General features: G+C 47.1%; 1 protein-coding gene across 1 annotated transcript in view; it reads left to right on the top strand.

Annotated features, from left to right (window-relative positions):
* Nucleotides 1–25315, top strand: part of LOC114202668 (scavenger receptor cysteine-rich domain-containing protein DMBT1-like) — a 132130-nt gene that overhangs the window by 73470 nt on the left and 33345 nt on the right. The window contains 17 exon segments of the mRNA XM_088020109.1: nt 1156–1185; nt 2346–2384; nt 3668–3815; nt 4871–5061; nt 6271–6300; nt 6906–6947; nt 7858–8175; nt 9660–9689; nt 10455–10772; nt 11291–11323; nt 13322–13354; nt 14802–14955; nt 16470–16687; nt 17474–17791; nt 18178–18219; nt 20850–20883; nt 21391–21540. Coding sequence (XP_087876235.1) covers nt 1156–1185; nt 2346–2384; nt 3668–3815; nt 4871–5061; nt 6271–6300; nt 6906–6947; nt 7858–8175; nt 9660–9689; nt 10455–10772; nt 11291–11323; nt 13322–13354; nt 14802–14955; nt 16470–16687; nt 17474–17791; nt 18178–18219; nt 20850–20883; nt 21391–21540 — 2128 coding nt within the window.

The following is a 25315-nucleotide window of genomic DNA, read 5'->3' as shown; positions in this document are numbered from 1 at the left end:
TCAGCTGGGTAGTTCTGCCACTCTGGGATAGGCTTGGCTGGTCGTGGCTGACTCAGTGGGGCTTGCTCATGCATCTGTGGCTAGCTGACAGGTCAGCTGAAGACTGCTGGCCTAGGATGGCCTCCCTCACACGTCTTACGGTTCCATAGCTGTTATCTGAGGGGACAGAGGTGATGAGGTCATGCACCCTTTGTCACCCATGGGCTAGCTCAAGCTTATTCACATGATCCCCTCAGTGTTTCCATGGAATGAACTGAAGCCCACCTGTCATGTCTCTTGAGGCCTCAGCTCCACATGAGTGCACTATTACTTCTGCCACATTCTACTGGCCAGAGCAAGTCACAGGCCGCAGCTTAAAATCAAGGAGTAGGAAAATAAGCTAACCTCTTGATAGGTAGAGCAGCAATGTCACATTGTAAAGAGTGAGGATATCAGGAAGAGAAGCATGGTGATCATTTTTGTAAACACTCTACCACAGGCAAGCATTCTTAAATGAGTGTGGATAAGGAAGACATTACAGTCTTCTTAAAGCAGACTTATCTAGAGAATAGCATGGGAGCTCACATGACCTCGTGAAGAGTGTGAATAGCAAAGTCATGGAAAATAAGAAAAGCTAGGTTGGGTAGCAGATAGTCCAGTCACTGAAAGGCAGAGTGAGTGACGATCACCCCGTGACCCACGGTTCTTCCCCAGGAGGCTGGGCCCCCGTGCGGCTGATAGGTGGCCATGGGAGATGCGCAGGCCGTGTGGAACTCTTCTACCAGGGAGTCTGGGGGACCGTGTGTGATGACCTCTGGGACCTGCCAGAAGCAAACATCATCTGCAGGCAGCTGGGGTGTGGCTGGGCCACTTCAGCCCCAGGTGAGGCCCACTTTGGGGAAGGCTCTGGGAAGATCCTCCTTGACAACGTGCACTGCGGGGGAGATGAACAGCACCTGGAGGAGTGCTCCCACATGGGCTGGTTTTCCCACAACTGTGGGCACGGAGAAGATGCTGGCGTGATCTGTTCAGGTAAACCCCTGCCCTCCCAGGCAAAGCCCAGCCTTGGCTCTTTCTGAGAGAATACCTTTCAAAAGACAATGTAAATCTAGCTATTGAAAAGGAACCAGTACTTTACTTGCTCACAGCAGATATTTTCATCCCTCATGCTTACAGATGCTGAATACTCAACAGTCCCAGCCCCAGGTAAGGAAGGCGATATTTACATGGGCAGTTTCCCAAAATCTTGGGGAAGAAGTTCTGCTGGAAGTTGGATGTGTCATCCTCCAGGCTGGTGGAGTAACTGGGACATGTGGTGTCACCTGACTGTCCAGTGGGAGAAATGGATAGTTCTTTAGAAATCATTTGATCCAACCTCACTTTCAACTTCTCCCTCATTTTAGACACAGGAAGCAGATTCTAAATTTCTCAGACTTGTATATAGCACTTTCAGTTTGCCAGCTCTGAGGGTTACAAGGCAACAGAAATGAGATATGGGTGGGGGGGTGGTTAAAACATAAGAGGTGGTTAAGGACATTTCCTGCCCAGGAGCAGATGGCTGGTGGGCTGGACCTGGCCAAAGTCGGGTGACCATTCCCACCTTCTCCCTGCTTCTGCTTTGTTCCTGGTGCCCACAGAACTTCTTTTGCTATTGGTTTTACCACATGCTCTTAATGCCAGCACCCAGAGTTTTCTATGCCAGAGCCCGCTCTCCTTCATCAAATCCCCAGGTTCCCTGATGACCTGCCCTCAGCTGGCTCTTGGTCAGAGAGTGAGTCATGAATAAAGCTGAGTAGAAAAGGTCTGATAAAACTTCAGGCATATTCCCTCCCGGGTTGTCAACTCTAGCAGGTGGGAATGGATTGGTCCCAGGAAAGGGTCTCTAGTGGGAGGTTCTTGGCCAGGTGTCACTGGTAGGAGATATGCAGGGAGCATGAAGGAGGATCCACAGCATCCTTAGATGTTGGCTCACCATCTCTGAGCAACACCAGGTCAAAGAAAGGGGTGAATTGGTACCTCTTCCTATTCTTACCTAGAAGCCTCATAACTCCCAGGCCTTGGGTCACTAGAATTGGCTACAGTTGGCAGAATTTCATGTCTTTAGTGTTCTTAAACCCCCAATTTTAAAATATCTCATTTGTGTGTATGACAAAAGGATAATTTATCAAAATCTGGAGAGGATCTAGATGAGTGCTTCTTCCATCCCACACATTAACATCCCCTACATGTTCTGGCCTTGCCCCCAGAGATGACTCAACAGTTCTGGGGGGGGTGGCCCACTGTATTTGATATGAGCTCCTCAGGGTATCATGTGCAGCTAGTGTTGAGCCAGCTGATGAGCCACATGTCCTTTGTGGGTTTGACAGATCGCCCACTGGCTGTCATAGCAGGAACAATGGCCACAGGTGAGACTTTGGTGTCCTTGGCTGCTCTGACCACCATCTTCTAGCTCAAGCCCTGAAGTGATTCTCCAGGGAAGTTGAGCAAAATACTACTGCCCTGGCTGGGTCACCCCTCTGAACCTGTGTTCTGAGTGAAGAGTCCAATAATGAAGGCAGATGAATTTATGGTTCCAATTCCATTTCTATGTAGCCAAAAAAGGCAGTCCAAATAATCAAGTGACACCAGCGTGCTTCGTCTCCAGCACGGACACTACATGTGAAGGACAGGCATGTGGCTCTTAACATGGCAGTGTTGCCAGGGCACTACCCAAGAACATCATTTCAGAGGGCTGCTGCCATAACGACCATGTTCTTCTTCTCCACCCTTTTCCCTTCTCTGACAATCTCTATCTTCCTTATTCATCCTTTCTTTGCATCTTCCATTTTTCCCCCTCTGTTTTTGTCTGTATCTTGGGCTTCCAGAAGCTCCACTAAACTTTTCTTAGCACCACTTGGAGATAAAGGACTGAAATAATACTGATGCCTGGAGAGCCTGGCTGGTCCTTCTACAGAAGAGCCACAGATAGATGACCAGAGCCAATCGAGTGTAGGTCCAATTCTCATATAGCCAGACAGTCTGATGGAGAAAGCCATTGCCACAGGTGTTACCTTTAATTTTGTACTGAATATTGGGCATATGGATACACAGACAAGCAGATGGAAAAACAAATGGACAAGTGATGAACAGGCAGACACAGAATGATGTCAGTGTTGGAGGGGTAGATGACTCAGGGCAAGTTCTCTCCATTTAGTAGTGGATTTTTAATAGTGTAATTTTAATAAATTATAACAGATGGCAGATGGAATGCTGACATCTTCATATACATAGAGGTTCCATGTAGACTCAGCTTTACTTGGGAAAACGAAGCCATTTACTCATTACTACTGGTGGCCTCACAAAAGTCAAACCTACAGAACCCACCACTAGGGAGTAACAACCAGAGGGAAAGATTCTGGTTGATACTGGTTAACTGCTCTGCCCAGCAAGGCCAGGTCAGTGGTAGAATTCTCTAAACAAGTGAGAGGTGTTTCAAAATTCAGACACTTTCATGCCCTAACCTAAATTTGTGAGTTTTTAGACTGGTGTATGCCTCTGATATGTCCTAAGACACACCCACAAGGTAATGACCAACGAGACCTTTTCGGTGGAAAAAAAAAAAAGGAAAGGAAAAGAAAGTGTGAATTATAAAATTAGTGAACTGAACAATGAAAAAAACTGAAATTCTAAAATATTTTTCTTCTTTTAGAAAAATCTAGGTGTGGCAGAGTAATTACCAACTCATCTGGAGCGATTAGGAATCCCCCACAGAACAAAATGCATGACAACATAACCTGTGTGTGGGAAATCAAGGCTAATGCATCTGATCACATACTGCTGGCATTTCCATATCTTAAGTAAGTCACAAGTACATGATTTAAGTACTCTGTGTAGTTTAAAATTCGAAGCATTTTTCTGTGCCATGAGTCCTTCATGCCCTTTTTAATTTTGAATTTTGAAATAATCGTAGACACACAGGAAGTTACAAAAATAATACATAGAGTCCGATGTACCCTTCACCCAGCTCCCCCCAGTGGTGGCATCATCTATAACTATAGGACAATATCAAACCAGGAAGTAATGCAATACTGCGCTAGGTCATAGACCTTATTCTGTTTTCACTACTTTCCACATCCACTTGTGTGTGTGTGTGTGTGTGTGTGTGTGAGAGAGAGAGAGAGAGAGAGAGAGAGAGAAAGAGAGAGAATGAGAATGTATGTTTCAGTCTCTGGTTAAAGATGCAGATTTCAGGGAAACCCCAGACCTCACAAATCAAGAAATTTTAGGTTTTAATATTGTAAAGAGTCAAGGTTGATATCATTCACAAATGAATGTCTTATGGAAATTAACTCCCAGGAGCAACCTGAATTATTTATTACTTTTGAATTTTGCTTTATCAAAAAATGACTTAGAATGGATGGCTCATCAGGCTGAGGCATGGAGATGGTCTCCTGACTCTAACCCTAGGGGCATCTGGACAAAACTTCCACAATGAAGAACAAGAGCTGACAGATCAGATGACTTGCATAAAGCAAGCAGGGCAGACTCCGTAGTGCACTTCCCTCTAGGCAGGTCGCCTGCAGAGTTTGTAAATGGGTTGTTTGGAGCCTGAAGCCATGTCTTAGAGGCAGGCCATTGCTGACATTGGCCCTGAGCTTCCAGCTACCTGCAGTCCCAGACCTCAGCAGGGGTCCACCTAGTGCTTCAGCCGCCTCTTCCCTCTTCCAGTTAAGATCCCATCCCCTCAAGAAAAAGTGGGATTAAAGGACTCTATACTATGTTTAAATGGCGGACAGGCTTTTAATCTGTCCCCAGTTTTATTGTCATGAAAGAAAGGGTCTGCCTCACAGCATACCTCTAAGATCTGCTAATGGGGAGGCTAAGAGGCAGCCATTGGTCTTTGCTTCCCCAGCCTAGATTGCACCAATGAATACTTTGAAATCCTGGACGGCCCTCCATCCTCAACAAAGTCCCTGGGGAAGACCTGCTCTGGGTCCTACCTCACCTACTCGTCCTGCTCCAGCTCAATGACCCTGGTGTACTTCCGAAGCTTCAACAACATAGGGAAAAACTTCGTTGCTTATTATTATTCTGCAGCCAAAGGTATGAATGGTGGTTAAAAGCAGGAGCTGTGGAACTGCAGCTGGAGTGCCTGCCTTGGGGCCAGTTAGAACCCCATCGCTTACTCTGTGACCCTGGACAAGAGACCCGACCTCTCTGTGCCTCAAGCCATTCCCTGTATAATGGGGATAAGAGAAGCTTCCCTCCTAGGCTTGTCGTGGGGCTTACCTGAAATGACACAAGCCCTTGCACAGTGATGGTATATCATGTGATCAGATTGGCAGATTCAACCCTGGGCCTGGTTCCCCATAAACGCCTCATTACAGTCTGCCCGTTAGGATGCCACTTCTGGAGTTACATGAATCTAGTACTAAGTGGGTGTTTTAGGACCTACAGAAGAAGAAGGTGTGGTCCAGCCTAAGAGGGGCTCATGTACAACCTGGAAGGAGTTCAAGACAAACCCATGTGACACAATTAGAGGACAAGTAGAATATACTAAATGAAGGCAAACAAATAGAATAGACTAGAATATACTAAATTGACACATGCATACATCTCAGCAAAAGACATTAGAAAAGGGAAAGAGCCATGCAGGCTATAAACATGAAGGAAACATAGAAGGAAACAGCCTTAGATTTGCCTTTAAGCCTGGCCAGGCTGTGAGTCAAGAAATAGGGAGGGGGCACACAGGTGAAGGAACAGTGTGAGCACAGAGATGGGAAGTACAGGACACATGGCGAGACAAGAAGGCAGACAGAAGCTAAGCCAAGGGTTTCTGGTTAAGCATAGGTACTCAAGGTTGGGTCATCACAGCAACAGTGATCAAAATAGCAACGAACATTTACTGAATGCCTATTTTATGCGAGGCAACCCTGTAAGCACTTTACACGTGTTACCTCCTTTCATCCTCACACAAACCCATGGTTCTTCCCTTTTTATAGATGGGGAAGCTGAGGCTAGAGAGGTTCCCTAACTGTTCCAAGATCACCCAGCCATGGGTCCTGCCCTATACCACTGAGAGAAAAGACGTTGCCTCATGGACCTCATGAGCAGTTCTAGCTTCCGCCTTGGCTGAGATGCTGTTCAGACTAGTCTCCCACCCTGTTAGCGAGCACCAGGGCAGCTCAGTGAGCACGCTTGGGAAGTATGCTATGAAACACGGAGGAGGCGCTCTGTGTCACAAAGTGGATCAGAAAAAGTCACTGTCACTGCGATTGAACAATTACTGACGAGGCTTCTTTGTCATTGCAGAGGCGAGTTCAAGGACCCCACATCTAATCAGTGAGTCGCATTTACTGTTGCTACTTTATCTTCATTCCTCATTTGTGTGTCTTCCTCTGTCCGCCCTCCTGGTGCTTGGAGTGTCATAGTTCGATCTCTGTCTTATACATTTCCTAATTTCCTGCATCAGTCCAACTAGCTGAGAGGTCTGTCTGCCCAGGTTTTGCCCAAGCATGATGACCACTCACCGTGGAACCAAGTTACATATACCAACAAATTGATAATTGCCAATTTGATTTCTTAATTCCTTGCTTTTATCAAAAACAGTGAGACACACCTCATCAAGCGCTGCACACTTAGGGAAAGTTAACAAAACAGAAGCATGTAGAAAAAATGGCTTTTTCCCTAAAAGGGCACCATGCATATTTGCATTTTGGCACAGGATGGCACAATTTAAGTGTCATTATGTCTCCGGTGACTGGACAGAAGGGAATATTTTTTCTGTTGGATCCTACACGTCTGAGGAACAACATAAATAGAGTTTGGCTTGGGAGGTCACTTATTATAAAGATGCTAGGGAGAATGAACCAACCAGAATCTTGGCGTTTAAGGGATGTAGCCATCTTGATGCTTTTTATCTGAAGGGTGTGATCTTGTACTGACAGCCATCCCAACAGCAACACCCAAGACAGTGACAGCAAGACCAGGTAAGCCCTGGGATGCATTCATTCATTTACCAACTATCCTTTCCTCTTGGTTACCTGCATTTGTACCTGCTGCATGGGCAGGAACTGGACCAACTGCAAGTAGTTCATCTGTTTGCAAAATGGGCTGGTTGACTCTATGCACATTTTTAGGACCATCCAAAACTCTTGGGATCTTTTGGCTCTAGCATCCCAGGGTGAGCAACGTTCATTTTTTCAGTGTTTTTCAGAGTCTTCAAAGCCTGAGCAGCTTCCAAGTGCCTTTAGTGGGGTTCTATCTTTTTTTTTATTTGGCCAGTCTTGCTCATAGTCAACCTATATCTGCATAACTAATAGGCTTTTTCAACGTGAGTGGAGCGTCAAAGCCATTCCAGAGGCAGTGAGATGGAATACCAGAGAAAAATACTGAACTTTGGAACCAGGAGGGCTGACTTTAGATCTGCTACTTCCCAGATGTGGGATCTGGGGTGAATCATTTCACTTCTCCAACTTTCAGTCTTCTTGTGGATAAAATTAGCATACTGGTGCTCTTCTGCTTGCCTTCTGAGTTATTACAAAGGTGAAGATGAACACATACACGCACACACACACACACACACACACACACAAAGGCATTCCACAAAGCCACAAATTACTGTGAATATTATCTACAATTTTTGTCTGCATTTAGCTAAAATAGATTGGCACATACCTCTGGCCCAATAGGTACTCGATTAATGAATGCTTTAGGCCAAATGTTATTTTGACAATCTTAATTGCATATTAACCCCCCAACTAGGAGGTTGACCAGTTGACTGGCTCTTTTATCAAGTTCCCCTTCCCTAATAGTAGTGTCAGGGTGGAGAGCTCAACCAGCTCATGGGCAATATGCGGTGTCCCTAGAAGACAATGATCACGAGGTCTCTATCTGCAGGGGACTGGCCAGAGCTGCGGCTGGTGGGCGGCTCAGGTCGGTGCTCAGGACGCGTGGAGGTCCTCCACCAGGGGGCGTGGGGCACCGTGTGTGATGACCTCTGGGACCTGAACGAAGCCGAGGTCGTGTGCCGACAGCTGGGGTGCGGACGGGCCATGTCTGCCCTGGGGAAGGCCCACTTCGGCCCGGGCTCTGGAAACATCTTCCTGGACAACCTGCAGTGCTCCGGGGTGGAGCGCTGCCTGGGCCAGTGTGCCCACTCGGGCTGGTCGGAGCACAACTGTGGCCACCATGAGGATGCCGGCGTCATCTGCTCAGGTAGCCCCTCCTCTTTCAGATGGTCATTGCCAGTCCCACCGTCTTCAAGACCACCCTGCTAGAATTCAGAGTTGGCCAGGGACAAAGACAGGGCCCTCAAACACGTGGCATTCAATTTTTGCTTTATCTCTTCTAACTTGGTCAAAAATATAAGATTTTAATTGCTAGCCTCCCAGAATAAAACCTTCTGATTTTCTAATTTGGTAGTAAGATTTGGTAAGTAAGGTAGGTGTGCTTTACTGAAAAGTGACATGTGCAAAGAACATATTTAACTATGGAAATGCTTAAGGAGTTTATCTAAAGGTCTTTCGATCAGAGGCAATGAGAAGATGTCAGAGCTGGACAGACTTGAGTCTGGATCCCAGAACCGGTGCTGACACTCAGACTGCATTTGGGCAACACTTAAACTCTTAGAGGCTCAGTTTCTCCATCTGTAAAGCCGGGGACTAATGACTGTCTTGCAGGAGTGCTGAAAGGATTCGAGCTGTCTTTTGTAAAGCACTTTCGGACACCTGACAAAGGGACTGCATATTCGGTCATTTTTCCTACCACCTCCCTCACTCAATACCCCAAGGAAATCAGTGGACTAAAATGGCTCATTTTAAAAGATCTTATTTATTTATTTGAGAGAGAGAGAGCACAAGCAGGGTGAGGGCCAGAGGGAGAAGCAGACTCCCCGCTGAGCAGGGAGCCTGATGTGGCGCTCCATCCCGAGACGCCGGGATCATGACCTGAGCAGAAGGCAGACACTTAAGGACTGGGCCACCCAGGTGCCCTAAAATGGCTCATTTTAATCACCTTATGACGTTACAATTTTTTCAGATACTTTGGATTTATCCATGTGCAAAAACTAGCGAGGAGTAAGGTAGTCACCTCACGAATGTCTACTAATAACCCTTTCCAATAATGAGAAGCCTTTTGATAAACTAGTACCTGGTGTGACTTGAAAATTAGTACCTATAACTCAAAGGGGTATCTGTGACATGGAGTCACCCCCATGAGAAGCAGTACCTGCTCTTTAATCTGAGGTGAGACTTAAAAGCATGTCTGTTGGTGCCTTCATCTATCCGTCTGTTTGCTTCGTGGCGTCTTGTTACATGTGGCATGTCTGACCTAGTTGCAGCCTCACAGGCCACATGTTATTCCTGTTTCCGTGTTCTGGAGGATGATTATCTACATCTGAACTGCCCCCAAAGACTCCCCAAAGTGAAACTCATCTGCCACAAAATCAGCAGTTCAAGTAGGACCCCACACATGCCCTTCATGGCTGATGGTTCCCTCACGGCAGGAGCCAGCCTGAGAGAAGCTCTCGTTTATGTCCATGGATGAATCTGGGTCTCCCAGCACTATGTTATGTAATGGGACTAATTCTTCCCAGATCAGATCAATAAACACTTGCAAAGATGTAGTTCAAACCTTTGCTTTCAGTCGTTGAAGGAAGGATTTCTGAAACATACTGACATATTTGTTCTTCCTATAAACAGATGCTGAAGAATTGCTCATTAATAGTCCAGGTAGGTCAGACTTTATCTTGATGGGACTCAAATATCAGCTCTCCCTGATTTTTCTGCAGGGTATTTATTTCCTTCCAGCTCTAAGTTCACTCTCTGTCTAAATTGCAGAAGTTTTCACACCATTGAGACACCAATGTAATTATTACTCTTGATTTTTTTACATGTGGTGATGGCTCTGTGTTGTGTGTGTGCGTGTGTGTGTGTTTGTGTGTGTGTGTGTATGTATGTATGTGAGTCCATATTTTTTAGAGATACATGAAGAGGAAATGGCATTTCAGTGTCTTTGCATATGCTTTTCCCTCTGGCTCAAAGGCCTTTCCCCACCTCCTCCCTGGCCCACTCCTCACACTTTGAAGAGGATTCTTCCCAGGTGCCCCCTTTAGCCTGTTTATAACCCAGCACTTGTTCTTCCCCTTGACTGTTTTTATCACACCGTGAATAGCACATTGTCCCACTGTCTTTTGATTAAAGGACTTTAGGCGCCCCAAGGGCAGGAACCACATCTCTTTGGCTTATAAGGTATTATCAATGCCTAACAGGAAAGGCAATCAATAAATTCCTTTGAAATGAGATTAAACTGGCTCAAGACCCCACAACCTGCAGCTTAGGAACACACCTCAGAAACGTGAGGAACAAGCCCCAGGGTTCATGACCCACCATGTCCCTCCACAAAGCCATAGTCCTGCTGTCCTCTGAGGCCTGGTGCTGGTGCACCCCAGGTGGGTCATTTGGGGACTCACACACTCACCCTATCTCTGTCTGCAGGGGACTGGCCAGAGCTGCAGCTGGTGGGCGGCTCAAGTCGGTGCTCAGGACGTGTGGAGGTCCTCCACCAGGGGGCGTGGGGCACCGTGTGTGATGACCTCTGGGACCTGAACGAAGCCGAGGTCGTGTGCCGACAGCTGGGGTGCGGACGGGCCGTGTCCGCCCTGGGGAAGGCCCACTTCGGCCCGGGCTCTGGAAACATCTTCCTGGACAACCTGCAGTGCTCCGGGATGGAACACTACCTGGGCCAGTGTGCCCACTCGGGCTGGTCGGAGCACAACTGTGGCCACCACGAGGATGCCGGCGTCATCTGCTCAGGTAGCCCCTCCCCTCTTGGGCAATAATTTCTAATGTTTTTATTGCAGACATTTTGAAACTATGCATCCCAGATGGAAATTATCCATCTGCCTATTTGCTCATTCTTTCATAAAACAATCCTTGAGCGTCTGCTCTGCACCAAGCCCTGGGTTCACACACACCCTTGGGCAGCGCCAGGTTGCACATGGGAGGTCTCGAATGTTTGCGTACACCAGCACCACCTGAGGCATTGCAATGCAGAATCCCAGGCCCCGGCCCCGGCCCCAGAGATGACGACTAACTAATTTGGGCAGGGGTGCTGGAATCTGCCTTTTCACAAGTGGTCTGGGTGATTCAGCATAAGAGGGGCCATGGGTAATGAGTCTTGTGCCCTGAAAGGCAAGGGTCCTCTCCCTTCATTCCCCATCTGCACCCTCTCCCCGCCCCCCGATCTGCCACCTGCACCTTCGTTACCCCACCCCCTCCATGCTTTGGATTCACTAAAGAGAGTGACCTGTTGCCTTTCTTTTTGCATTCAGATGCGGAAGAACTGCCTCCTCCCACACCTCCAGGTATGTCCATATTTTTTTCTAGTCCAGACAACTTTCCAGTAATAATAATATCAAATTTACTTGCAAATGCTAAGAAACAGGCACTGTTCTGAGCCCCTCACATATATAACTCATTTAATCCCCACAATAATGCACTGAAGCAAGTACTCTTCCAGATAGGTAAACTGAGGCAAAGAAAGTTAGTAATGTACCCAGGGCTAGCCAGTGGATTTGAGCCCTTGGCCACCAGTCTCATTGACCACATCCTTTCACTGACCTCAGCTCCACAAAGACAAGGTAAAATTAGCACAAAGACGGGGAGACATTTTGCTCAGACTATTGCTAATCCTGCAAAAAGGCATTTTATATTTTACAGAAGAGAAATTTGAGGCACAGAAAGGTTGAGTAACTTTCCTGAGATCACTCAGTAAGTTAATGGTGGAACCAAGTACTGACACTGATCAGTCTGCCCACAGAGTACATGCTCTTGGGGATCTTATGACTTTTGCCTATTTTCGGAGATTTTGTAACTGAAGGATTGAGTGATATTCATCTGTAATAAAAACCAAAGATTAGAAAAACCAGACCAACACGTGCAATGTGAATTCTGAAATGATACTAGAGGTAAACAAAAAGGCATTTTGTTTCATTACAATAGACATTTCTGAGCATCTGCACAGGAGCAGGCATGATGCTGGGGTTTCTGTATAAATAAATTTATCTCATCCTCAGAGCTGAGGATTAAGGAGATCCAAAAGCCTGCCCAAGATAACTCAATTAGAAAGTAGCAAAACTAGGGGTACCTGGGTGGTTCAGTCAGTTAAGCATCCAACTCTTGATTTCGGCTCAGGTCATGATCTGAAGGTCATGGAATTGAGCCCCATGTCAGGCTCTGCGCTCAGGGGGAGTCTGCTGGAGATTCTCCCTCCCTCTCCTTCTGCCCTCCCCTGACTCGTGCATGCGCTCCCTCTCTCTCTCAAGTAAATGAATAAATAAATCTTCAGAAAAGAGAGAGAGAGAGAGAAGAAAGAAAGTAGCGGAACTGGACTTTGCAGACCCCATCTCTTGCCCTTTGAATGAACCTGACTGCCTCCACATACACAAGTCAAAAGTCATTGGCAGAAGCATCTCTCTTGGACACTTGCATAGAGAAGTGGGGTCATGGGTGGGAGGGAGGACTGTCCAAATTTCAAAGGCCATGGATAGAGGTCAAGGGCAGTGGATATTCAAATGAAGGCCTACCTGTAGTTCTCATTTTATATAACTCAGCTATGCTGAAGATTGTATAGATGACAGGGAAATGAGGAAGACCATGTTGAGTGGAAGGAACCATCCTGGTTATGTGTTGCTACTCCAAAAACAGAGTGGTTTACCACCACAGCCATTTAATGACATGTTATGTTGTTGTGGGTCAGGAATTTGGGCAGGGCTGCGATAGGAGATTCTTCTGTTCCACGTAGCTCTGAGCAGGGTCACTCGGTGGAGCTCGCCTACAGGGTGGTCCTGAGACTTGAGGACAGCTGCATTCACATGCTCTGTGCGTGGAGGAGACTGCTGGAAGGGTGGGCTCAGCCAGGGCCCTCTTCCTCTCCGGGTGGTCTCGGGACTCCTCACACGGTCTCTCCAGCAGCAGGCTAATCAGACTCCTTACAAGGTGGCTCAGGGTGCCACAGGGAAGCCCGTGTTCCCAGAGACAAGAAGTGGAAGCTTCCGGTCTCTTAAAGCACAGTGTCACTTCCACCATATTCTGTTGGCCAAAACAGAGGCCACCCAGGTTCAAGCAAGGAGACCTAGATCCCACTTCGTGACAGGAGGCGTGTCCAAGAATGTGTGGCCTTCTCTAATCTGCCACAGGACAGTAGAAATATTCACTCAGCACCTTCAGACCTTTCTCAGTTGGCACTAAGTACCTTGACACTTCAGAGAAAACTCTTCACATTTCACTAATTTGTAGATAAAACGCAGTATTTTTCCCCTGGTTGTCAACATGACCTCCCTTTTTTTTTTTCCCCCTTCTAGGTCTTTCCACAGCTTCTCGGGATTATATAACAGGTAGCCACTTGTTTTAAATTGAGATGTAACTCCACACCGAGAGAAATGTCACAGCAGATGCTAGGCAGTGTGCCCAGGATGTGGCACAGAGAGGCTGGCACAACATGGGTGAGGGGCTGCTTATCCACCTCCCAGGCCAGTCCTGTCATGGCCCCTTCCATGAGAATGCCAGGGGAGTCAGGACCTCAGCCGACACAGCCCCTCAGTTGCTACTGTAGCTTCACCAAGGGGCATCCATTTGCACTGCTAAAGCCTGTAAATACTGACTTGCTAGCCAAAGGGGCAGGCTGGGAAGAGGGTATGTGGATCTGCCCAGGTCAGAGTAGGTGGGAGGGTGACAGAGACTGTAGCTGGTCATAACTGGTGGTACCCAGCCTGCCTTCTCCGGGTACGGTCCTGTAGGGGGCACCCATGATGGGTCCCAACTCATGTGGAGAGGTTTCAAGAAACCCAGTCCCAGGGTTTTCGTGTCTGTCTGACCTGGACCAGTTGTAACTACAACACAACTGACAGGATAGCTCCAAGATGACTGGGCGCGTCCCTATTTCCCGCCATCTGTCGCAGGAAAGACCAAGAATCTTGGAATTCTGGGAGCATTACCAGTTAGTTAGCCAAAAACAGGAAGGAGAAAATTAAGCAGCTTGGTAATTTAGGGGACAAGGTCAACAACTCATGTTTTCAAGTTTCCTCTAAAATAATTTGATGATTCTAAGATTTTTGTTTTTTTATGTGGCATGCTGCTTTAAGTGTATGGGCACGTGTATACATATGCGTGTGTATCGATCTATATGAATATGACGTAAAATACAATACGGAAGAAATTAGATTTCACTTGTGTAACTCTTATAAATCCAAAGACATGTAAGTTCCAGTTTCAGTGGATACTGAGTTAAAGGAAACACAATCTACCCAGAAAAGGTGGTGAAAAAGAACTTAAGGGGGTGGCCAGTCATAGTCCCCTTCAACGGGCCACATCGTCCCCTTCTCTCTGGCTCCTCAAACCCCAGAGTTGTTCCCAAACTCACACCATGCCCAGGCTCAATAGTCTCTGTCCCTTCGTCCCTCCTTCCCAACCCCCCATGTAGATCCTCTCTGCCTCTCTCCCCACAAGCAAGAATCCTTCTGCCTTAGAAGAAGGAGGAGATAGTGAACAGACCTGACAAATATAATATTTTCTTTGGCAGAGGGTAAGGGGAGAGGAAAAGGCAGAGAACTCCCATATTTTAATATTTTTGCCCCATCAGGATGAGATTGAATGGGCCCTCCTTCCCTGGAGACGTTTAGGCTAAAAGTCTGTACAGACATCTGGGTGTGCCCCCCGCCGCCCCCACCCCCGGTGGACCACTGCCTGACTCCACCAGACCACCAGGTGTGAGAGGGTCGTGACTGGGGTCCCATAGTTGGTGCCTCGGGGCACATGCTGACATCCTTTTTCCTCTGGCTTTAGGGAGAAGTAGCTCCTGCGGAGGGGTCTTGTCAAGTCTCTCTGGCTCCTTTTCCAGTCCGCTGTACCCGGAAAGCTACCCGACAGACATCGAGTGTGTTTGGGAGATTCATGTGGATAAAAAATTCCGCATAGAACTCATGATTCCAACTTTGAAGTAAGAAAACGACTTTTTCAGAGAAGATTCTTTCTAAATGTGAATTCAGAATAAATATATTTCTTTTAGTGGGAAACATTTGGTGGGGGGGAACAGAAGAACACAAATTTCTTCCCAATTTGAAGATCAAATTAATTTTGTAGCGCTATCCAACAAGTTACTTCTAGTTCGAAAAATTGAATAAGTGGTTTATTGACATATTTAACTCAACCTTATGATGATAGCTTTTCTTTTTACTTTTTTCTAAGAATGTCACCCAAATCCTCCTTACCAGCTTGGCCCTTGTTATACAATGGGTACCAATACTTATCCTCTTAGGTTTTCTTTTTCCTTTATTTAAATTTTAAACAAGCAGTAGAAGGCTTTCCATACACACCCACGAGCCACCTACTCCAGCCCCAGGCCCTGGATTTTCTCAATGCTGCCTCCAAGTGAAAGGAGCCGGGGGAGACATGGCCTTATCTCTGACACATAGAGGATACATTTCTCGAAGACACTGACATTTTTTTTATCTCCGTGGCATGAAATAAGAACTGACATTTTTAAACGCTGGCTGTGTATCCATGCTCTGTACTATGTGTTTTGTATGCTTTGTAATATTCCAGCATCACTACAGCCCGAAGGTATATGCCCCGTCATCTCCATTAGAGATGAGAACCTGAGGCTCAGAGATGTTAACTGACCTGCCCAAGGCTAACCAGCTAGGTCTGTCTGCTGTCAAAGCTCCAGCTTTTCTCCACCTTGTGATTCTGTGGGCGGAGTCTGCGCAGAGCCCTTCTTGTATATGACACTCATCTTGCTACAAACACAGCAACACTATGAGATGCTGTGAAAATCCACCTTTAGCATACACTGAATTGTTGATCGGTCCATGGAGTCAAGCACACCCTGTGCCAGAGAATATCCTAGAAACATATTGTCTTTGTTGACTAAAACCCTAAGGACACAGAGAGCCCACAAGGAAGTGAGAACCTTGAACGTACACTTCCAAAGTCCTTCTTATCATAGGTAATCTGTTCCTTCAAAATCAGCCTCACACACATCCCTCACGAGTGACTGCCAAAGTGCAGATACTCTCTACATGCTGACATTTTAATTTTAAAACCGAGCTTTTTCTCCCCAAGAGTTTGAGTGTGGAAAATGTTGTGAAATATAGAGATAGGAGAATCTGGGTGTGATGTTGATTACATGATGATCATCAGGGTGTTGGCCTGGTAAGGATTTATTTGCAATGTATACTAGCATTTCTAATGTTCCATGTAGATGGTGATTGGCCAGAGCCATTATAATTTTTGATTTTCTGTTCCTAAGTTGTAACCATAAGCCTCCCACAACCCTTGGACAGAATAAGACTTCTGTAATAAGACATCTGTAGAAGTTAACTGACACTTTATATGTCAATATGCAGTTTAAAGTAAATCCAAGTATTTAATCCTACGATTGTCATACTTTTTTAAGTTTTAAGATCTAGGAAGCTTGAACCTGCCACTGACCCTCCACTTCGATGCCCCCAGCCTGGAGGATATCCTTGGATGCCCCTACGACTCCGTTGAAATCTTTGATGGCCCCAGGATTGCCTCGCTGTCCATGGGGAAGTTCTGTGCCTCAGTAGCTGTGATATTTTTCTCCTCCTCGGATATCATGACCGTGGTGTTCCGAAGTGATTCTATGATCACCAACACTGGCTTTTATGCCCTGTTCAACGCAATTCCACAGGGCAAAGGAGAGTCAGGTAGGAAGCTTCAGGTCTTTAAAAGACAGAACAGTTTTCTATCTTGAGAGACTCCCCTGTTCACAAAGGCCTGGGACTCAGTTTTTAAAACACCCCACAATTGGCCCCATAAGCCCTGCTGTGTTGCTGTTAGATTTTCCCACTAAGAGCATCACGTGGGCAATTGAAATCAGGCAATGATGTGAGGCTGAAATGACAAGATGATTTGGGGGTAGTGGTAGTGCCTGGGAAGACAGCCTGGGGGACAGAAGAACATGCCCAGGTGGGGAGGGTGCTCCTACGGCTTGAGTGGGAATAGAAGACCTTGCTCGGGGACATGTGATGGGTGACAATGGAGGGGCATTCCAGGCAGAGAGAACAGCAAATACAAAGGCTCTCGGGGACATGCTAGAGAAACAGAAACCAAGGTGAGTGCGGCAGAACTTGTGAACTCAGTAAGGGAAGGTCTCCAGGAGACAGCACGCCATTCCAGGTGGCCACCGCCCATCGGCCCAGAAATAGCCATCTCCATTGGGCTTTAAGAAGTCATAGACACGCTGGTGTCCCAAGTCCTTCAGGGGATTAAATCTATACTTACCCAAGTCATGTTCAAAAACAGAGCTGTGGACCCCTTCCCCCAGGACCCCAGTGTTGTGTCAGAGACCCACACAGCAAGACCTGTTACTGAATCAAGACGGCCTTAGGCTTTGTTCTTGCCTTTGTTTACCTTAGACACAAATGCAGGAGCTTGAAATCCTTCCTACTTAAAACTTCGTAAGCTCAAAACTAAAACCCTGCTCTATTTAGAAGATGGACCCCAGCTGTAGCTGGTGGGCGGATCTAGACGGTGCTCAGGACGCGTGGAGGTCCTCCACCAGGGGACCTGGGGCACCGTGTGTGATGACCGCTGGGACCTGAATGAAGCCCAGGTGGTGTGCCAACAGCTGGGGGGTGGACGAGCCATTGCGGCCCCTAGAAAGGCTCACCTCGGCCCTGGCTCTGGAAACATCCTCCTGGATAACATTCAGTGTTCAGGAAGCAAGAACCACCTTGGCCAGTGCCCTAGCTCCGGCTGGTCGGACCACAATTGTGGCCACCATGAGGACGCAAGTGTCATCTGCTCAGGTAGCCTCTCCTCCCATGGCAGATTCTTTCTGACCTTTCGACCAGCAGAATTTGAGTGATGGATGGAGGGTGTGCACAGAGCAGGGCCAGGGGAGCTGAGAACAGTGGCCCCGCAAGAACGTCCCCTCAGCCAGGTTGACAAAGAATGCTGAGAGCCTGACTCCACTCTAAAGAAATGTACGCAGAGCCATGCGATTGCCAGGTCCTTCTCTCTGCAACCTTTCCTGGGTCCAAGCTCCTTTTCCAGAATCTAACATGCCCTTGTTCTTGTTTATGTCACATGAACCTTGCCTGCTTGAGACCTGCTCACACTAGGAAACCACCACTTGTCTTCATAAAATGTAACTTAGATTTCCTAAATTTACCTTTTTTTTTAATTCATGCAGATGCCGGGGCCTGGGCTCCAGATGTGACCCCTACATCCCCAGGTAGGCCCAATACTGTGAACTTCTAATATCTCTGCAAAGTGAATAAGAAATCTAATCTGTCTTAACCTAGACACTGGCAGACAGTGACCTAGGCACTGATCTCCCAAGGGAGCTTTGAAATTCCCAATCCCCACGCTGCACCCAGACCAGTCACATCAGGATCTCTGGGCTCACACCAACCGGTCATCAGTAATATTTAAAGCCTCCCATGTGATTCCAACATGCAGCAAGTTGAGAACCAGCCACGTTTCCCGAATGAGATGGCATCCAAAACTCCCCTCTGGACAGCAGAGCAAGGAAGGGCAAGAGGGAAAACGGGCAAGAAGGTCTGTCACTAGGGCTGAGAAGAGGGTCAAGATGGGGAGGAGAGGAGGTAGGAAGGTTTGCTTCCCAGGAACATGAGTTGGAAAATGAAAGTGTGGGAGAAAACACAGATGAGTCCATGCCACACTCTCCCAGTGGGTCAAGAACAGGCTGAGCGTGAGAAGTGAAGCCATTTGGAGCTACTCTGGGAGCCTTCGGACTTTGCCAACAACGCAGGCATAGAGAAAGGGTACATGTTGTTCTGGTAACCAACTCAGAGTCAGTGTGTGGCAGTGACCTCCAAACTCAAGACTCCAGCGATATCTGAGCACGTGTGGTCCTGCCTCCTGCAGCCGCCTACCTCTTCTGGACAGGCTCTCAGCTGCCCGCTTCCCTGCCTGCTGGCACCCTGGGCCCCACCTGGCCTCCTTCCCAACCCCGCGCAGTGATTACCTCCACCCTCTGCCTTCACTGGGGGCCTGGGTGTGGGGAAGGTCAAGGCTGAGGTGTACCCTGTAGTGTTTGGGGGCTGGGCAAGGTAGCTAGCAGCCTCTCCCTACCTGGGGCTGACACCACCTTGGCACATTTGGAGGGACACTTGGTGGGGGGGGCCTCTTACCCACTCTAGTCCAGATCCCAAGGGCTCCCAGGTTGAGGTCGCCATCCCCTGGCAGCTGCCCATCTCATGTAGAATGCAGAAGTGAACCTATGGGAAAGGGCGATTGACTTCCCCACCTCCAGCTGAGGCCCCACATTTTCATTTTGCATCGGGACCCACAAAACATGCAGCAGCCATGGAGGGGAGGCGGAGCTCACAGAACCATTTCTCGGGGACTGACAAGCAGCTAGCTCCCTTTGGTGCCCTCTGGCTTTTCTTTTCTTCCCCAGTGAGGAATCTCCCCTAGCCTAGAGCCGAAGAGGAGGAGGAAGAAGGGAGGACATGACTTTCAGTTCATCAGACAGCTCTGTGCCAAGTCCCCCTTGTGATCTAGGGTTGCAAACCTCAGAAGGCTTTTCTCTCTTTTCTCTCTGCTACAATATTCCTTTTCTGAGGCACAGATGCATAACTGAGTGAATAAGAGAATGCAAGATGGAATAAAAAACACTAGGGGGAAAAAATGAAACCTTTTATATCTAAAAACTATCCACCAGTAGGTGAACTACTTCTCGATAAAGCATTGTATATTTGCAGGGACACACACACAAAATAAGGCTTTTGCCATTTATTTCTCTCAGGGAAACACTGCATCTCAAACACTTTAACAAAAGGGAACTGCTTCTTTTTTAAAAAAGATTTATTTATTTATTTGGGAGGGAGAGAGGGAGAGAGATTACCAGCAGGTAGAGGGGCAGAGGGAGAGGGAGAGAGAATCATAAGCTGACCCCTCACTGAACATGGAGCCAGACGTGGGGCTCGATCTCACCACCCCGAGATCGCAACCCTGAGATCCCTACCTGAGCCAAAACCAAGGGTCAGCTGCTTAACCGAATGCACCACCCAGTGCCTCAAAAGGGAATTGCTTCTGAGACAACTTGAGGTCCAAAAAAACTTACTCTGCCACTGTCCAGCACCCTTCCTGGCGAAGGACTGAGTGGGGCAGGCGCCACAGGCTCTCACTGCTCAGCGGTTTGTGGCAATGCCGCCCAAGGAGAAGGACCATGGAGACAAAGGATTTCTCGAATGCATCTGACCCATTTGCTTCAAACTCCGTGCCCACGAATCCCTGGTGTGAAACTTTGACAAGCACCAGCTTTCCAATGGACAGGCTTTCAAAACCTGCCCTGCCCTTGACCTGCCAGGCAATAGTGCCTAAGGATACATCTAGAATATGGAAATATATGCCTCACAGAAATCGAAGCCAAAAGGACACAGAAAAGGAGGAAGCTCCCCACTGGGGCCCGTCGACCTCAATGGAATGTTTGTCCCGCATGCCTTTCCCACCCAGGCTCTCAGCTGTCTGGTTTTTGTCCCTTGTCCCTATGCCTTTTTGCATGTTCTGCAGTGGTGTGCGCCCATAAGCGCAGTGATGTTACTGTGGCTGATGCCTCGTGACTGATCGATCTCAGGACAGCCCTGGGGTTGGTGGATCCTAAGGCAGAAGAGAAAACAAGTCACGTAGCTGTGCGTTGTCTGTGATTTCTTGGTGAATCACTGAAAGAAGGGGAGAGACCACATCCCACATTAGGAGAGAAAAGAGAAATGAGGGAGCCCACACCACGTATCAAGACTCAAGGGTAGTAACAGGTTCATTCATTTGTATGTAACTATACGACGTTTTTGTGATGCGGAGCTCTTTCCTGATTTTCTTTGCTTTCGGTTTTTGCAGGTCCCATCCCTCAAGGGCCTACGCCTCAAGGTGGGCCTACGCCACGAGGTAACTCTCTTTCATTGAAAGTACAACCTGTAAAAGATGGAAACACTCGGTTAATTCATAAAAGCAGAATAGATGTCTGCCTGTCCTGGCTGCCTAAGGGGAAGGAATTGGTGGGCTGGAGCCCTCACAGATGGACGGATCGTCTACATCTGAATTGAGCTGGTCTGCGTGACAGGAAGCTGGGCAGAGCATTGATGAGATTTCAGCTAGACACCCCACACCTGTCACATACGTGTCCCATCCCATTTCCAGTCTTGCCTACAGTCTTAGGGTCCCATCCTGGTAGCAGTCACACATCTTTTCCTCCCCCTCATTCCCTCTCAGGGGTACAATCACACACCAGCCAAGGTACAATGATGCCTATACCACCATGATCCCTTCCCATTTTGTGATTCCCTGTTGAGCTTGATGGAATTCTGGATTCTACTCCTGGGAAAGACAAGGTACATGCCTGAAGAAGCCAACCAGTGGTCTCTTGTCTGCCCACAGGAAGGAGTAACTCTTGTGGGGGAGTGATTTCAGGCCTCTCGGGCTCGTTCTCCAGTCCTTCGTATCCAACGAACTACCCCACTGACGTGGAGTGTATCTGGGTACTACATGTGGCTGAGACATTCCACATAGAACTGGTGATCCCAAGCCTAAAGTAAGCAGCTTTGCCTTTTTCTACTTCAAAGGCCAGATTAGACTGGAATCCATGCTTTCCTCAAGGAGGTGGCCTTTCCACGTACCTAGTCAACTTGGCAGCTATAACAAAAATATCACAAACTGGGTAGCTTCATAAACAACAGAAATTTATTTCTCACAGTCCTGGGGGCTAGAAAGTCCAAGATCAAGATTCGGGGTCTGGTGAGGGCTCACCAGACTTCCTGGCTCACAGGTGGTCATATTTTCACAATAGTCTTACCTGATAGAAGAGACAAGGGAGCTTTTTGGCTGAATCGCAGTCAATCGAATTGACTCTGTAAGGCCGTTAATCCTGTGGTGAAGGTTCTGCCCTCATAGCCTAATCTCTTCCCAAAAGCCCCACCTTCTCATACCATCTTGTTGGGGGTTAGGTTTCAACATATGAATTTTGAGAAGACACAAACTTTCAGCCTTCAGCACCGAGTGACACATCCTTTCGCATTGTAGGTGAAAATTCGTCTGGTCACCTGAGCTTGGGAGATGTAGAATCATTGAGCTCAACTTCCTGTGCAGTTGGAGAATACCCCAGATACCCCATGAGCATCCCTGACACGAGGCCACCGAGGGGGCCTCAGCTAGGGTCACACACAAGAAAACCTCAGCCCCCTACTCTCAGCCAGCTACGTCGGGGACATTGCATCTTCCTTGGGCTGAACCCAAACGGGTTCTTCTTCATTCCCATTTTCTCAGCTTCATTCTTCCCTCTGATGCTGCACAAAATAAGTCTGCTTCCTCTTCCCTCCAAGAATGTCTCTCATGCCCCTACAAGAGTTTTCTTCCACAGATAAAACAGCCTCCATTCATTCATTCCTACTTCTTTCTCTGCCCATACTCATCTTTAAAGGAATTTATCCTATTTTAATGCACATTTATATGCATACATATTTACATATGCATGTACATATACCGGAGTCACTTTTTAATGAAAATAATTGCTTTTCCTGATAATGTTTACCCTGGTTTCATCTTTCTACACCGGGTCCCATCTGGGTCATTCTCTCTTCCTGACACTGTTCACAGTCTACGCCAGACCTCCACCACTGTTTCCACCTGCGTTCATCAGCCTCAGGAGTCAAGGAGCTGAATGGTTAAATGCTGCCTCAAAGGGGAAATGGGCCAGCAGTGGAGTGAGGGATGGATCTGATTAATATTACCTGATGGCCAAAATTCCTTTCAAATGGGGAGAAGAGAAACTACTATCAGGCAGCACTGTATGTTGTGAGCAAAATGTATTTTTCATTCATTCATTCATTCCACACCCATGCATTCATTGAGACCAAGGTAAGCAGATTTGGTACAATATATTCAAATCTATGAAAGTCACAGTTCTATGATTTGGGGGCACAGAGTGTCGTTTTATCACTTCTGGAAGATGGTTACTCCAAACAGCTGTACTGACCCACTCTCCCTGCAATCTCAAGGTGACTGTCCCAACATAAATTACCTACTATAATTTCAGAGTATACAAGTCAAGGAGCTGCTTCCTGTGTTGCCTACAGCCAGAGCTTAGTTCCTGACTTCCAGGTTTTGATGTTTTTAAGTCTAGATTTATTGATAATTTGCCTTTTGTGTCTCAGAACATGAAGTTAATTGTTTTGCCCCAGGGAGGCTCAGCTGGCAGTGACAGACCCCATAGGACATTTGGCTATGCCTGGAGGCACTTTTTATGTCCAGCTGGGGGCATGGAGTACCACTGTCCCATAGTGGGTGGAGGTCAGGGACATGGCTAAGTGTCCTACAGGTCCTAGGACAGCCCCCCACAGCAAAGAATTCTCCAGCCCCAAATGTAAATAGCGCTGAGACTGAGAACCCCTGCTTGAAGCTTGCTTCTTTTAGGGGGTTTTCTTTCTATTTCAGCTTCTTTGGAAACTCCCTTCACACTTGATCTGCAAAAATTATATCCATATTTGAAATATGCCATTTCATTCTTGCTAAGTCAAGTGTGTCCTGTTTTCCGGTGAAATGATTCCTCAGATGGCAGTGTCCCCTGTTACAGTCACACTATAGTTGCCTTACACATAAATGTAATCTTTTTTTCTTACTTTAAAAATGGGTTGTGGGACACCTGGGGGGCTCAGTCAGTTGAGCATCTGACTCTTGATTTCAGCTCAGGTCGTGATCTCAGGGTCCGGGGATCAAGCCCTGCATTGGGCTCCATGCTCAGTGGGGAGTCTGCTTGGAATTCTCTCTCCCCCTCTGCCTTTGCCCCTTCCCCCCACTAGCGCGCTCTCTCTCTCTCTCTCTCTCTCAAAAAAAAAAACAGGTTGTTTTGAGGTACTTGGCTCTTACTTCATTGGAACAGATGTGTTCTGCAATAAACAGGTTTTCAAATTCTGTAAATTTGTATACATGCACAAGAGTAATTATGTCCGTTGTGTACGTATGACACAACGAGCGCTTACAACGCATTCCTTCAAGGGCCACTTACTATTGTTTAAATGCCAAAGTGCATACCTCCTATTTTTATCATGTTAGATTAATGCTGATAATTCTTTTTTTTTAATTTTTTATTAACATATAGTGTATTATTAGTTTCAGGGGTACAGGTCTGTGATTCATCAGTCTTACACAATTCACAGCACTCACCATAGTACGTACCCTCCCCAATGTCCATCACCCAGCCACCCCATCCCTCCCACCCCCCACCACTCCAGCAACCCTCAGTTTTTCTCTTGAGATTAAGAGTCTCTTATGGTTTGTCTCCCTCTCTGGTTTTGTCTTGTTCCATTTTTCCCTCCCTTCACCTATGATCCTCTATCTTGTTTCTCAAAAATCCTCATATCAGTGAGATCATATGATACTTATCTTTCTTTGATTGACTTATTTTGCTTGGCATAATACCCTCTAGTTCCATCCACGTTGTTGCAAATGACAAGATTTCATTTTTTGATGGCTGCGTAATAGTCCATTGTATATACACACCACATCTTCTTTATCCATTCCTCTGTTGATGGACATCGAGGCTCTTTCCATAGTTTGGCTATTGCTACTATAAACATCGGGGTGCATGTGTCCCTTCGGATCACTACGTTTGTATCTTTGGGGTAAATACCCAGTAGTGCCATTGCTGGGAAGTAGGGTAGCTCTATTTTCAACTTTTTGAGGAAACTCCGTACTGTTTTCCAGAGTGGCTGCATCAGCTTGCATTCCCACAGCCCCAATAATGTTGATATTCTTTAAAGTATATTTATTGAGCCCACTTTCTGTGCAGGCCCTGGTCTGGGAACAGACTTCTAGTGCCAAACAAGACAGACAGATCTCTGTCCTCGTGGAGTTTACATTCTAGATGGAGAGGCAAATAGTACTTGAGTAAACCGGTAACTCAATGGATATTTTTCATTAGTGATAAGTTGAAATGTGCTATGAAGAAAAATATTTATACACATATGGTAATAGGATAGAGAACAGAGGGGGTGAGGACAGCGTTTGGTAGGATGGTCAGGGACAGCTTGTCTGATCACCCAGGTTGGAACCAGGCAGTTTGGGGCATGGGAGGGAAGAGTCCTACGCAGCAGGCCCTGGGAGTTTTGACAGAAGGCACCATTTCTCCCTGCTCCAGATCCCATTGAGTGTTTTACTCAGTGAGACCTTAATGGATGCCTGCCCCCACCCCAGGGAGTAGCAGAGTTTGAATGAAGAGTCAGGGGACATTCCAGATACACTCAGGGTAGAGAGGAAGATGGTGGGAAAGACCAAAAGCCAAGATACCAGAAGGCGGCCGCTGAAATAGAGCA

This window comes from Eumetopias jubatus, unplaced genomic scaffold (genome assembly GCF_037043125.1).
Source record: "Eumetopias jubatus isolate StellerSeaLion01/CBP00866 unplaced genomic scaffold, mEumJub1_p1.0 scaffold_17, whole genome shotgun sequence".
Lineage (NCBI taxonomy): Eukaryota > Metazoa > Chordata > Mammalia > Carnivora > Otariidae > Eumetopias > Eumetopias jubatus.
Note: the sequence above shows the minus strand (reverse complement) of the source record. Positions and strands in the feature narration are given on the sequence as shown.